General features: G+C 65.5%; 2 protein-coding genes across 3 annotated transcripts; one reads left to right on the top strand and one right to left on the bottom strand.

Annotated features, from left to right (window-relative positions):
* The first annotated feature begins 1,231 nt into the window (after positions 1–1,231).
* Positions 1,232–5,311, top strand: MAX (MYC associated factor X). The gene is made up of 5 exons (XM_062638232.1): positions 1,232–1,282; positions 1,521–1,547; positions 2,828–2,935; positions 3,858–3,981; positions 4,948–5,311. Exons 1-5 carry the CDS (start codon positions 1,247–1,249, stop codon positions 5,136–5,138), a joined length of 486 nt encoding a protein of 161 aa, XP_062494216.1. The 5' UTR covers positions 1,232–1,246; the 3' UTR covers positions 5,139–5,311.
* A 994-nt stretch (positions 5,312–6,305) lies between these two features.
* Positions 6,306–11,799, bottom strand: FNTB (farnesyltransferase, CAAX box, beta). Of its 2 annotated transcripts, none has more exons than XM_062638238.1 (12): positions 11,660–11,799; positions 9,528–9,592; positions 9,363–9,435; positions 8,904–8,995; positions 8,343–8,489; positions 8,147–8,230; positions 7,975–8,061; positions 7,338–7,467; positions 7,103–7,235; positions 6,739–6,850; positions 6,545–6,659; positions 6,306–6,435 (listed from the first exon to the last, which is right to left on the bottom strand). In XM_062638238.1, exons 1-12 carry the CDS (start codon positions 11,750–11,752, stop codon positions 6,331–6,333), a joined length of 1,236 nt encoding a protein of 411 aa, XP_062494222.1. In that variant the 5' UTR covers positions 11,753–11,799; the 3' UTR covers positions 6,306–6,330. The 2 variants fall into 2 exon arrangements, with proteins under 2 accessions (XP_062494222.1, XP_062494223.1); XM_062638239.1 differs by having other exon boundaries at positions 6,306–6,432.
* Positions 11,800–11,828: the final 29 nt, after the last annotated feature.

The following is an 11,828-nucleotide window of genomic DNA, read 5'->3' as shown; positions in this document are numbered from 1 at the left end:
CCCCATAGCCAGCCCCATAGCTCCCCCAGGCAGGCCTGCAGCCCCATAGCCAGCCCCACAGCCACCCCCAGGCAGGCCTGCAGCCCCATAGCCAGCCCCATAGCCCCCCCTGACGCGGGCCTACAGACCCCCTAACCAAGCCCAAAGACACTCAGGCCAGCCCCACAGCCCCTCAGGCCAGACCTGCAGCCCCACAGCCAGCCCCACAGCCGCCTCCAGGCAGGCCTGCAGACCCCCTAACCAAGCCTAAAGCCCCTCAGGCCAGCCCCTCAGGCCATACCTGCAGCCCCATAGCCAGCCCCACAGCCACCTCCAGGCAGGCCTGCAGACTCCCCTAACCAAGCCTAAAGCCCCTCAGGCCAGCCCCACAGCCCCTCAGACCAGACCTGCAGCCCCATAGCCAGCCCCATATCCCCCCCCCCCCCCAGGCAGGCCTGCAGAACCCCTAACCAAGCCTAATGCCCCTCAGGCCAGCCCCACAGCCCCTCAGACCAGACCTGCAGCCCCACAGCCAGCCCCACAGCCGCCTCCAGGCAGGCCTGCAGACCCCCTAACCAAGCCTAAAGCCCCTCAGGCCAGCCCCACAGCCCCTCAGACCAGACCTGCAGCCCCATAGCCAGCCCCATATCCCCCCCCCCCCAGGCAGGCCTGCAGAGCCCCTAACCAAGCCTAAAGCCCCTCAGGCCAGCCCCACAGCCCCTCAGGCCAGACCTGCAGCCCCATAGCCAGCCCCACAGCCACTCAGGCCAGACCTGCAGCCCCATAGCCAGCCCCATATCCCCCCCCCCAGGCAGGCCTGCAGCCCCATAGCCAGCCCCATCGCCCCCCCTGACGCGGGCCTACAGACCCCCTAACCAAGCCTAAAGCCCCTCAGGCCAGCCCCACATCCACAGACAGACCCACAGCCCCCTACCGCCCCTTTCCACCCCCCTATACCTCAATAAAGCCTCTTCCATCTCCGATCTTCGCCTCGCCGCGGCTTCTCCTCCCTCCATGAGGGGCAGCAAGCCCCAAGCACCACGCTGAGGCGGGGACTACAGCTCCCGGCGTGCACCGCGCCGTGGCGCGGTGCACGCCGGGAGCTGTAGTCCCCGCCCCAAGATGGCGCTACCCATCTTCCCTCCCTCGAACTACAACCCCCACAATCCCCCGCGCCGGCAAGGGGTGTGCGCGGTCACGTGCGCCTCCCACCCCGCGCCTGCGCGCTGCGGGCTGTTGTTGTGGCGGCGCGGCCCGGCCGGTAGCGATGAGCGACAACGATGACATCGAGGTGGAGAGCGACGTGAGTCGGGCCCCGCTGTCGCGACAGCGCGATAGGAACGCCCCCCCCAACCCTCCCCCTTTGTACCCCCCACGCTATCGCTTCCCTATGGGCCGCGGGAGCGGGGTAGCACCGGTAACGTTTGGTTTCTGTTCCCTCTTCCTCATCGCGCCGCCGTTTCCTTCCTGGTGCCTTCCTCCTCCTCTTCCTCCTCCTCGTCCCGTTCGTGCCCCTTCCCCCCACAACCGGGCCCCATCAGGAGGAGCAGCCGCGGTTCCAGTCCGCGGTAAGCGCCGGGACCCGAGCACGTGGGGGGGAGGGGGGGCGGGGGGAGGGGGAATGGGGTTTTGGGGGTGTCGAATGGGGATGGGGTCATTGGGGGGGGAGGGGAAGCTGTGGGGCTGGGGGTGTCCCGGGGAGGATGGATCTGTGGGGATGGGGGGGGGGTCTGTGGGGGGGTGGGGTCTCCTGGGGGGGGATCTGTTGGGGGGGATCTGGGGGATCTGTGGGGGGATCTGCTGGGGGGGGGTGTCTGGGGGGGATCTGTGGGGCTGGGGTCTCCTGGGGAGGGGATCTGTGGGGCTGGGGTCTCCTGGGGAGGGGATCTGTGGGGATGCGGTCTCCTGGGGGGGATCTGTGGGGATGGGGTCTCCTGGGGGGGTGGCATCTGTGGGGATGGGGGGATCTGTGGGGATGGGGTCTCTTGCGGGGGGATCTGTTGGGATGGGGGGGATCTGTGGGGATGGGGTCTCCTTGGGGGGGGGGCATCTGTGGGGATGGGGTCTTCTGGGGGGGGATCTGTGGGGATGGGGGAGATCTGTGGAGCTGGGGTCTCCTGGGGGGGGGGGCATCTGTGGGGCTGGGGTCTCCTGGGGAGGGGAGGATCTGTGGGGCTGGGGGAGATCTGTGGAGCTGGGGTCTCCTGGGGGGGGGGGCATCTGTGGGGCTGGGGTCTCCTGGGGAGGGGAGGATCTGTGGGGCTGGGATCTCCTGGGTGGGGTCTGCATAGGAGTTCCTTGGGGGATGGGGTCCTCATGGGAATGCCCATGGGGCAAGGGGGTCTTAGGGGGGGGGACGTGTGGGGCCGAGAGGGGGCATATGTGGGGTTGGGCTTCTTGCAGGAGGGAGATCTGTGGGGCTGGGGTCTTGTGGGGAGGGGGCACTCATGGGCTTGTGGGGCTTCTTAGGAGGGGACCTGTGGGGCTGGGGATAGGAGCCCACTTCTGGGGTTGTGAATCCGGAGGGAGATGGAGCGGGGTGGGGGGAGCTTTGTGGGGCTGGGACTCTTGTTGTGGGGCACTGAGGTTTGGGGTTCACGTGTCCTATGGGGCCGGATGTGGGGTGTAACCCATGGGGGCCATGCCTGCTGGTGAGGGTACCCTAGGGCATATGGGGGGGGGTGGCCCAGGAACCCAAAGCCCCCAGAGCCGCATCCTTCCCCATGGGTACCGAGGTTCTTCCCATGCATCCATCCCCAGAGCGGTGCTGGGGAGCAGGGCATGGATCCCCCCACCACCACCCCAGTGCCACCCTCACCTCCCTTTGCCCCCCCCGTCCACCCCCAAGGCGGACAAACGCGCCCACCACAACGCGCTGGAGCGCAAGCGCAGGGACCACATCAAGGACAGCTTCCACAGCCTGCGGGACTCCGTGCCCTCCCTGCAGGGGGAGAAGGTGAGGTTGGGGAGCGTGCTGGGTGCTGGGCGCTGGGTGCTGGGCTCCCCCCGCTGTGCGGGTCCGGCCCCTTGGAGGCGCTTGGGGAACCCAGGGTGGTGCGGGTGGGAAGGGGAGAACATGGAGCAGCTCCTAAAGGGGCTGCAGGAAAGCTGGAGAGGGGCTTGGGACAAGGGATGTAGGGACAGGGCAAGGGGAATGGCGCCTTCATCCCAACTCATTCTGTGATGCTGTGGGAGCACAAATGAAAGGGGATGTGGATGGAAGGAGTTTGAAGGAGGCCATGGGGGTAAAAGGGAGCTGGAGCAGCTCTGCTCTGGGGCCAGGCTGAGCGAGCTGGGCTGGGGCAGCCTGGACAAGAGAAGAGGAGACCTGAGAGCAGCTCCAGTGCCTGAAGGGGCTGCAGGAAACCTGGAGAGGGGCTTGGGACAAGGGCCTGTAGGGACAGGCCAAGGGGAATGGCTTGAACCTGCCTGAGGGGAGACTGAGATGAGCTCTTAGGCAGAAGCTCTTCCCTGGGAGGGTGCTGAGGCGCTGGCACAGGGTGCCCAGAGAAGCTGTGGCTGCCCCATCCCTGGCAGTGCTCAAGGGCAGGTTGGACACAGGGGCTTGGAGCAAGCTGCTCCAGTGGAAGGGGTTGGCGTTGGAGCTGAAGGAGCTTTAAGCTGCCTTCATCCCACCCCATTCCCTGATTCCATGGTTCAGTTCTCAGCCTAACCCAGCACCACCAGGAGGTCACAGTCATCCCAGCCCTCCCCACGGGGGTCCCCAAGCCAAGAGCTGGGCTCCGGGGCCATCGGCACCGCGCACTCCCCCCCTGCTGCTGCGCCGCGGGTGGGATGGGGCGGACAGAATCCCATGGGCTCCTCCGTGGCCTAGGTCTTTATCTCGCCTCGTCTGCCTTTTCCCACTATTGCAACAGGCATCCCGGGCGCAAATCCTGGACAAAGCCACAGAGTACATCCAGTACATGCGCCGGAAAAACCACACGCACCAGCAGGACATCGACGACCTCAAGCGCCAGAACGCGCTCCTGGAGCAGCAAGGTGAGGGGGCGAAGGGAATCCCATGGGATCCAGGTGGGATAAGGCACAGGGTGGATCCACGGTGGTGGGATACAGGTGGGATAAGGCACAGGGGGGGATGCAGGTGGGATAAGGCACAGCGGGGATGCAGGTGGTGGGATCTAGGTGGGATAAGGCACAGGGGATCCAGGTGGTGGGATACAGGTGGGATAAGGCACAGGGGGGATGCAGGTGGTTGGATACAGGTGGGATAAGGCATAGGGAATCCAGATGGTGGGATACAGGTGGGATAAGGCACAGGGGGGATGCAGGTGGTTGGATACAGGTGGGGTAAGGCATAGGGGATCCAGATGGTGGGATACAGGTGGGATAAGGTGCAGGGAGGATCCAGGTGGCAGGATACAGGGGGGATAAGGCACAGGGGGGATGCAGGTGGTTGGGATACAGGGGGGATGCAGGTGGGATAAGGCACAGGCGGGATCCAGGTGGCGGGATACAAGGTGGGATAAGGCACAGGGGGGGATGCAGGTGGGATAAGGCACAGGCGGGATCCAGGTGGTGGGATACAGGTGGGATAAGGCACAGGGGGGATGCAGGTGGTGGGATACAGGTGGGATAAGGCACAGGGGGGATCCAGGTGGGATAAGGCACAGCGGGGATGCAGGTGGGATAAGGCACAGGGGCTCCAGGTGGGATAAGGCACAGGGGGGATGCAGGTGGGATAAGGCACAGGGGGGATGCAGGTGGTGGGATACAGGGGGGATCCAGGTGGGATAAGGCACAGGGGGGATGCAGGTGGGATAGGGCACAGGCGGGATGCAGGTGGGATAAGGCACAGGGGGCATGCAGGTGGGATAAGGCACAGGGGGCATGCAGGTGGGATAAGGCACAGGAGGGATCCAGGGGGGATGCAGGTGGGATAAGGCACAGGGGGGGATGCAGGTGGGATAAGGCGCAGGGGCTCCAGGTGCTGGCTCTGCCTCGCAGTGCGGGCGCTGGAGAAGGCCAGGTCGAGCGCTCAGCTTCAGGCCAGCTACCCCTCGACGGACGGCAGCAGCCTCTACACCAACGCCAAGGGCAGCACCATCTCCGCCTTCGACGGCGGATCCGATTCCAGCTCCGACTCGGAGCCCGAGGAGCCTCAGAACAGGAAGAAGCTGCGCATGGAGGCCAGTTAGGGCCCCCCCCGGCCCCCCCACCGCCCTCGGCCGTGTAAGGACTCTTTCCCTTCTCTCGTAGAGGCTCTCGGACTGCAGCTTCCCAAAGCCCATCCCGGCCCTTTCCCCGCTCCAACCGCACCGGCCCCGAGGGGGGAGCCGGCCAGGCAGGGCCCCCGACAGACTTGGGGGGGGGGGGGAAGTGTCTCCAAGGAGACACCGTCCCCATTGCCCCCCCTCCCCAGCGAGCCCCTCGCCCTCCTCCTTTCTGGTTTTATATGAGCGTTTCTATTTATACCCGGGGACCACAGCAGTCCTGAGCTGAAGGGGGAGGCTGTGCAGCCCCCCCACTCCACTGTGTGTGTGTGTGTGTGCCCCCCCAAAAGGCCAGGCCCCACACAGGGGAGCTGCTCCTGACCCCCCCCCCCCATCAGGCAAGCACTGGAAGGAAAGGGGGGGGGTCTTGCTATTTATTCTCTGCGTGTGCAATTCCAACTGCCCCCGATGCCTGTGGGAGCTATGGGGGGGGGACAACACACACACAACGCCTGCACCCCCTCTTTCCACAGCACAGAGCCAGGCTGGGTGCTCTCTGTGTGCATCCTGTCCCGTGTCCCCCCGCCACCTTCCTTTTCCTCTGTCACCTTCCCCACCTCTATGGCATTCTCTGATCTCTAGCATCCCCTCCGTGCCCCATAGGTACCCCCTCCTCCCGCCCCATTCCCATTTTGATGCCAATTCATTCCATGGATCTAAGGTATGTTGTACATACTGCCCGGAGTTGTCTTGCAAGTTGAGGCTTCCCCTTTACTATAAGACTCTAAAGAATAAAATGGGACATAGAAAAAGCAGCCTGATTTCCACTTCCCGATGTTCCCTTGGGATCGGAGCCCAGGCATCACCTCCCAGCCCCAAAGCGCGGCACGGGGAGGGGGCAGCAGCTCTGCCCCACTGCACGCACACGACACGGGGTTGGGGTTGGGGTTGGGGGGTGCAGCTCGTCCTTTTGGGGCTTTATTCATTCCAATAATGAATTCCCAGCTCCCACCGGGAACGGCGGCAGGAGCTGGTGGCCACGGGAGCACCCTTTTGGTATTGCTAGCACCCTGAGGACCTCGCTCTGCACCAGAGCACCCGGGGCAGGGCTGCTTGCACACAGTCTAGGGTGGGGGTACGGGGTTTGGGGTGGGGGGGGGCAGCAGGGCTACCCCAATCACTCAGCTGCTGGCTCCAGGCTGGGCACGGGCTGCCGTAGGAAGTGCATCACCGCCCGCCCCACCTTGTCCGGGGTGATGTTGTACACGGGGTGCGTGGCCTGCTGTGGGGCAAGCGAGAGGAGAAAGGGGGCTCGGAGCCTGCTTGTGGGGCTGGGGAGGATTACCCCCACCCCCAAAACGGGAGCTCAGTGATTGATGCTCAGCACCTACCAGGCGGTTCTCAGGGGCACCCAGGACCACTTCGTGGTGGAGGTCGCCGCTGCCGAAGTGCTGCGCTATGGCCAGGCCGCTCAGGCAGTAGCAGGTGTGGTAGAAATCCCGGGATCTGGCGATGGGGAAGGGGGTGTTGGGGTGCAGACACCAGGCAGTGCCCCCCTCCCAGCCCCATAAGCCCTGGTACTCACTTGCCAGGCTTGTCCAGCAGCCCCCCGGCCGGGCACTGGCAGCACAGCAGGATGTATTCCTGCAGCGCCGACTGGTCGAACATCCAATGGGTCATGCTCAGGGCTGGGTCGCCTGGAAGGGGAAAGAAGGGGGTGAAATCCATAGGGATGGAGGGGGCAGGAATGTGGGAACTGCCCCTTCCTCAGGGCTCCCTCCACACCACCAAAGCCTCAGGAGCCTCCCCGATGCAGCAGCTCCCACCGGGAACGGGGACACGGAATCACCGCGTTCATTCCCTTCCCATAACGCCTTCATGTCGATGCTGTTTTGGGGGGCAGAGGAAGGCAGGATCGAGCCCCCCCCCCCCAAAAAAAGCCAACTCACCCTTGATGTGGAGGGCTCGGTGCAGCAGGGGCAGGAGCCCGGCTTGCCAGAAGGAATAGCAGCCATCCACCAGCTTGTTGCAGCGGCCTTGGAAGCCGCCCTCGAAGCGCATCTGCCGGCTGGTCACCCAGTGCTGGGCAGGACAGAGCAGGATGAGGCCATGGGGAGAGTGGGGGGGGTTCCTCCAAGCCCCCCCCCCAATAATCCCAACGAGGAAGGGGCTGGAGGTGCTCACCAGCAAGCTCCGCAGGTTGAGGAGCTGCTCCTGCTTGAGGATGACCAAGGCGGCCACGCCACAGAAGGTGTAACCGCCGTGAGCTTCCATCCCCGGCACGCCGCCCATGCCGCCCTCCCAGTTCTGGCACCTGCACGGGGACGGAGGAGAGGGTGGGATGGGGAGCGAGGTCCCGGCATCGGGATGTGGAGCTGCTGGAGAGGGACCGTGGGGATGCTGCGAGGGAGCCAGGCTGAGAGAGCTGGGCTGGGGCAGCCTGGGGAAGAGAAGGGGAGAGCTGAGAGCAGCTCCAGTGCCTGAAGGGGCTGCAGGGAACCTGGAGAGGGGCTTGGGACAAGGGATGTAGGGACAGGCCAAGGGGAATGGCTTGAACCTGCCCGAGGGGAGACTGAGCTGAGCTCTGAGGCAGAAGCTCTTCCCTGGGAGGGTGCTGAGGCGCTGGCACAGGGTGCCCAGAGAAGCTGTGGCTGCCCCATCCCTGGCAGTGCTCAAGGGCAGGTTGGACACAGGGGCTTGGAGCAAGCTGCTCCAGTGGAAGGGGTTGGGGTTGGGACCGGATGGGCTTGGAGCTCCCTGCCTCCCACCCCACCCCACCCCACGCTCCCATGCCATGGCCTGCCCCATCCCCACCCCACACCTCGCGATCCACTCGGCCGTGCCAGCGAAGAGCGCGGGGGTCAGGATGTTGGTCAGGGAGGCCACGGATGCAGCGCAATAGGCGCTCCTATGGGATACGGGATGGAGGGGGGGGGTCAGGGAGGGGAACCCAGCCCCACACTGGTACCCAGGGCAGCCCCCCCTTCACCCACCTCACATCCACCTCGCCCCCGACGTGCATGAGGAAGGAGCCATCGGGCTGCTTCAGCGAGTGCAGGTACTGCAGCAGCTTCTGCCTGCCGGAGCCATTGTGCTGCAGGAGGTTTGGGGGGGGCACACACCACACACACACACACACACACACGTGTCCTGTGCCCCCCCCACCCCGTACCCCAACACCATCCCTACCTGTCAATGACCCCGAAGGCCTCCTCCGTGCCGATGATGCAGAGCGCGTTGACCGCGGCGTAGGTGGGGGCGAGGTGGGGGTGCTGGCCTGGACCCCCCCCAAAACCCCCTTGGGGGCTCTGGCAGCGGCTCAGGAACTGGCAGACGCTAAAGGAGGGGTGGCAGTGAGCCATGGGGACACCCCATAACACACAAGGGTGTCCTCTGTGTGTGTGTCCCCCCCCCATAAGGTCAAGGCTGGGGTTATCGAGGGGTGGCAGTGAGCCATGGAGGCCATGGGGACACCCCATAACACACAAGGGTGTCCTGTGTGTGTGTGTCCCCCCATAAGGTCAAGGCTGGGGTTATCTCATCCCTCTCCCCCCCCCTCATCACGAGGTGCTGGCAGCAAGAAAGGCCCCATTGATGGTGCCAAAGGGAGGAACAAAGCTCCTTTGGTGCGGGGGCAGCAGGAGCTGGCACCTCCGGCATCACATGGGGCCGCGGCTGCAGGCAGGACGCGGGGTGAGGGTCCCCACGCCGCCACCATAGGGTGGGCTATGGGATGCTGCTGGTACCTACTCAGAGGCGACCGAGTGGGGAATGGGCTCCTCCAGCAGCTCCAGGCTGTGCAGGATCCAGTAGCAGAGCCAAGGGCGGCTGGCATCCAGGCACTGCGGGATAACGGGGCGACCGAGGAGGATGTGGGGGTGCAGGGAGCATCCTGCTCCACGACACCCCCCCTGCTTATGGGGTCTAAAGGGGACCACAAGGATGCTCAGGAGCTGGAGCAGCTCCCACACGGGCTCTTCATCAGGGCAAAGGGGTGATGGGTCGGGATCCCCATTGGGTGTAAGGATGGAATCCTTCCCTCTGAGGGTGCTGAGCACAGGGCAGCTGCGGCGGCCCCATCCCCGCGGATCAAGGCCGGCTTGGATGGGGCTCGGGGCGCCCTGCTCTAACGGAAGAGCATCGGCGTCGGAATGGGGTTTCAGGAGCCTTCATCCCAAACCCATCCCAACGGGGCAGCAGCTCCGGTACCTCATAGGCTTCCGTGAGCTGCCGGAGGCCTCTCTTCAGGTAATGGAAGTGCTTCTCCCGGTGCAGGATGAACCTGGGACGGGAGGCAGGGACCGGGAGCTGAGGCCACCGCACCCGAGGCTTGGGGCCGCATCCCACCGGAGCGCCGCTCCCATAGGAACTCACTGCGGGACGTGGTGGTTGGCCTTGTGGGCATCCAACACCTCCTGCACGATGTCCTCCACCTTGGCCTGCATCCGGCGTGCAAGGGGAAGCAGAGCCCCCGTGAGGGCCGGGAAGCTCCTGCCCCATTCCCGAGGGTTTTATCCAAGCGGATCCCATGGGGAGGCTCGGGCAGGAGCCGAGCCGGGATCCCAAGGGAATCGCGCCCCACGGGGCTGCTTGCTCCACGTTTAAGGATGGAGCAGGGCGCATCCCTCTGGAAACGCCGGGAACCGGGATAATCCCCATGGAAAACAGCAGGGGGAGGGCAGGCAGCACCGGGACCACCCCCCCACTCCATCCGTGGGGCCACGGGATGAGCGGGAATGCCGCATGGATTGGGAAACACAGCCCTGCCTTTGCACCACTGGGGCCCATCCCAGTGCCCGGGGCTGGATCAGATCCATAGGGAGCAGAGGGAACCTCCGCACCCACCGCAAGCTGGGAATGGGGGGAGCCGTCACAGCCCCCCACCCATGGGTGCCCCGGGTGCTGCCATGCGGAGGAAGTGGGGCAGGGATCACCCAGCCCAATGGCACCCCATAGCACCCTCAGGGCAAGCTTCAGAGCACCCTATAGCCCGGCCCTACAGCAGCCAGCCCAATGGCACCCATAGCCCAGCCCCACAGCACCCTCAAAGCCAGCCCCAGGGCACCATGACCCTACAGCACCCCACAGTTCTGCCCCATAGCACCCTCCAATCCAGCCACACAGCCTAGCCTTACAGCACCCTCAGGGCCAGCCCCATAGCACCTCGCATCCGGGCCTTAAAGCAGCCTGGCCCCAGGGCAGCTTCAAAGCCAGCCCCACAGCACCCTCAAAGCCAGCCCCAGGGCACCATGACCCTATAGCACTCCATAGCCCAGCTCCACAGCAGCCCGGCAGCCTCAGAGCCAGCCCCATGGCATCCCCCAGTCCGGCCACAGAGCACCCCATAGCATGGCTCTAGGGCAGCCCCAGAGCCAGCCCCATGACACCCATAGTCCATGGCACCCATAGCCCAACCCCATGGCACCCACAGCCCAGCTCCATGGCACCCACAGCTCCCCATGGCACCCACAGCCCAGCTCCATGGCACCCATAGCACCTATAGCCCCATGGCACCTATAGCCCATGGCACCCACAGCTCCCCATAGCCCAGCCTCATGGCACCCATAGCTCCCCACAGCACCCATAGCCCACCCCCATGGCACCCGCAGCCCAGCCCCATAGCACCCATAGCTCCCCATAGTACCCATAGCTCCCCACAGCTCCCACAGCCCAGCCCCATGGCACCCACAGCCCAGCCCCATAGCACCCATAGCTCCCCATGGCACCCACAGCCCAGCCCCATGGCACCCACAGCCCAGCCCCATGGCACCCATAGCTCCCCACAGCACCCACAGCCCAGCTCCATGGCACCCATAGCACACATAGCTCCCCATAGCACCCACAGTCCAGCCCCATGGCACCCACAGCCCAGCCCCATAGCACCCATAGCTCCCCATAGCTCCCACAGCCCAGCCCCATAGCACCCACAGCCCAGCCCCATAGCACTCATAGCTCCCCATAGCACCCACAGCCCAGCCCCATAGCACCCATAGCTCCCCATAGCTCCCACAGCCCAGCCCCATGGCACCCACAGCCCAGCCCCATAGCACCCATAGCTCCCCATAGCTCCCACAGCTCCCCATAGCTCCCACAGCCCAGCCCCATGGCACCCACAGCTCCCCATGGCACCCACAGCCCAGCCCCATAGCACCCATAGCTCCCCATGGCACCCACAGCCCAGCCCCATGGCACCCACAGCTCCCCATAGCTCCCACAGCCCAGCCCCATGGCACCCATAGCTCCCCATAGCACCCATAGCTCCCCATAGCTCCCACAGCCCAGCCCCATGGCACCCATAGCTCCCCATAGCTCCCACAGCCCAGCCCCATGGCACCCATAGCTCCCCATAGCACCCACAGCTCCCCATAGCACCCACAGCTCCCCATAGCTTCCACAGCCCAGCCCCATGGCACCCACAGCCCAGCCCCATGGCACCCATAGCTCCCCATGGCACCCATAGCTCCCCATAGCTCCCCATGGCACCCACAGCTCCCCCAGCCCCACACCTGCTCCGCGGACGTCGCTGTCCGGACCCCATCGTCCCGCAGCCTCCTCCTCCCGCCGGGGGACCCGCGCGGGGATGGGGCCGCTCCCGCCATGCTGCGGGCGGGGACACGTGACCCCGCCCCGCGCCCCGCCCCGCGCGCCGCCGCGCCGCCCGCCAGGGGGCGCGCC

Source organism: Pezoporus occidentalis, unplaced genomic scaffold, assembly GCF_034315485.1.
Source record: "Pezoporus occidentalis ecotype Australia unplaced genomic scaffold, CSIRO_AGI_Poc_V1 ctg555, whole genome shotgun sequence".
NCBI lineage: Eukaryota > Metazoa > Chordata > Aves > Psittaciformes > Psittacidae > Pezoporus > Pezoporus occidentalis.
Note: the sequence above shows the minus strand (reverse complement) of the source record. Positions and strands in the feature narration are given on the sequence as shown.

Coding starts and splice junctions, on each gene's coding strand:
- FNTB (XM_062638238.1), bottom strand. CDS start 11,752: ATGGCGGGAGCGGCCCCATCCCCGCGCGGGTCCCCCGGCGGGAGGAGG. Junction 8,231..8,342: donor GCCTTCGGGGTCATTGACAG/GTAGGGATGGTG, acceptor TGGCTCCGGCAG/GCAGAAGCTGCTGCAGTACC. Junction 6,436..6,544: donor GTGCCCCTGAGAACCGCCTG/GTAGGTGCTGAG, acceptor CTTGCCCCACAG/CAGGCCACGCACCCCGTGTA.
- MAX (XM_062638232.1), top strand. CDS start 1,247: ATGAGCGACAACGATGACATCGAGGTGGAGAGCGAC. Junction 1,548..2,827: donor AGCCGCGGTTCCAGTCCGCG/GTAAGCGCCGGG, acceptor TCCACCCCCAAG/GCGGACAAACGCGCCCACCA. Junction 2,936..3,857: donor CCTCCCTGCAGGGGGAGAAG/GTGAGGTTGGGG, acceptor CTATTGCAACAG/GCATCCCGGGCGCAAATCCT.